Source organism: Aphanomyces invadans (assembly GCF_000520115.1).
Source record: "Aphanomyces invadans strain NJM9701 unplaced genomic scaffold supercont1.8, whole genome shotgun sequence".
Taxonomy (NCBI): domain Eukaryota; phylum Oomycota; class Saprolegniomycetes; order Saprolegniales; family Verrucalvaceae; genus Aphanomyces; species Aphanomyces invadans.
In genome coordinates, this window is record NW_008580153.1 from 1,393,772 (window position 1) to 1,394,313 (window position 542).

Sequence of the window (542 nt, forward strand, 5' to 3'; positions counted from 1 at the left end):
CTGCTCGCACTTCCAACCAGAAATGTGTCCGTGCTGTCGGGACTGGAACCACGCTTGGAACGTCGTACCTGAGGCCGAGATTCTGAACGGTTTCCGCAAGTGCCAGCTTCTTGATGGCGCCGTTGTCGATCACGTCGATGTGGTGGAGAGTGCGTTGGAAGAAAATGACATTGCCGACCTGGCCGCGAACATGGCGATCGAAGACACCATTGATCCAGCACATGACATCAACGATGACGATGCATCTGACCTTGTAAAAATAACATACAAATTGCAAGATAATATTAATTATCTTCAGCAGTAGATAATTAATATTATATCGCAATTTGTATGTTATTTTTCTGACGATTCCCTGTAAAGTCGGATAGCTCTTTGATATGATTGTGCCCGATATCTAATAAGATTAGGTTGACAGCATGGACAGTGTTTCTATCATCCGAAACACACTTGTACGGATAAAAGGTCCCGCGACTGTCTAAATCAATATACGGTTCACGGTACACAGGCGAACGTCGCAGCGGTTCGCATGGGTGTATTATTGG

General features: G+C 45.4%; 1 protein-coding gene across 1 annotated transcript; it reads left to right on the forward strand.

The window, feature by feature from the left end:
• Positions 1-22: 22 nt before the first annotated feature.
• On the forward strand, positions 23-398 carry H310_05144 (hypothetical protein; the record flags this gene model as incomplete). Its single annotated transcript, XM_008869785.1, has 2 exons — positions 23-253; positions 369-398. The coding sequence occupies 2 exons, from the start codon at positions 23-25 to the stop codon at positions 396-398; spliced, it is 261 nt and encodes an 86-aa protein (XP_008868007.1).
• Positions 399-542: the final 144 nt, after the last annotated feature.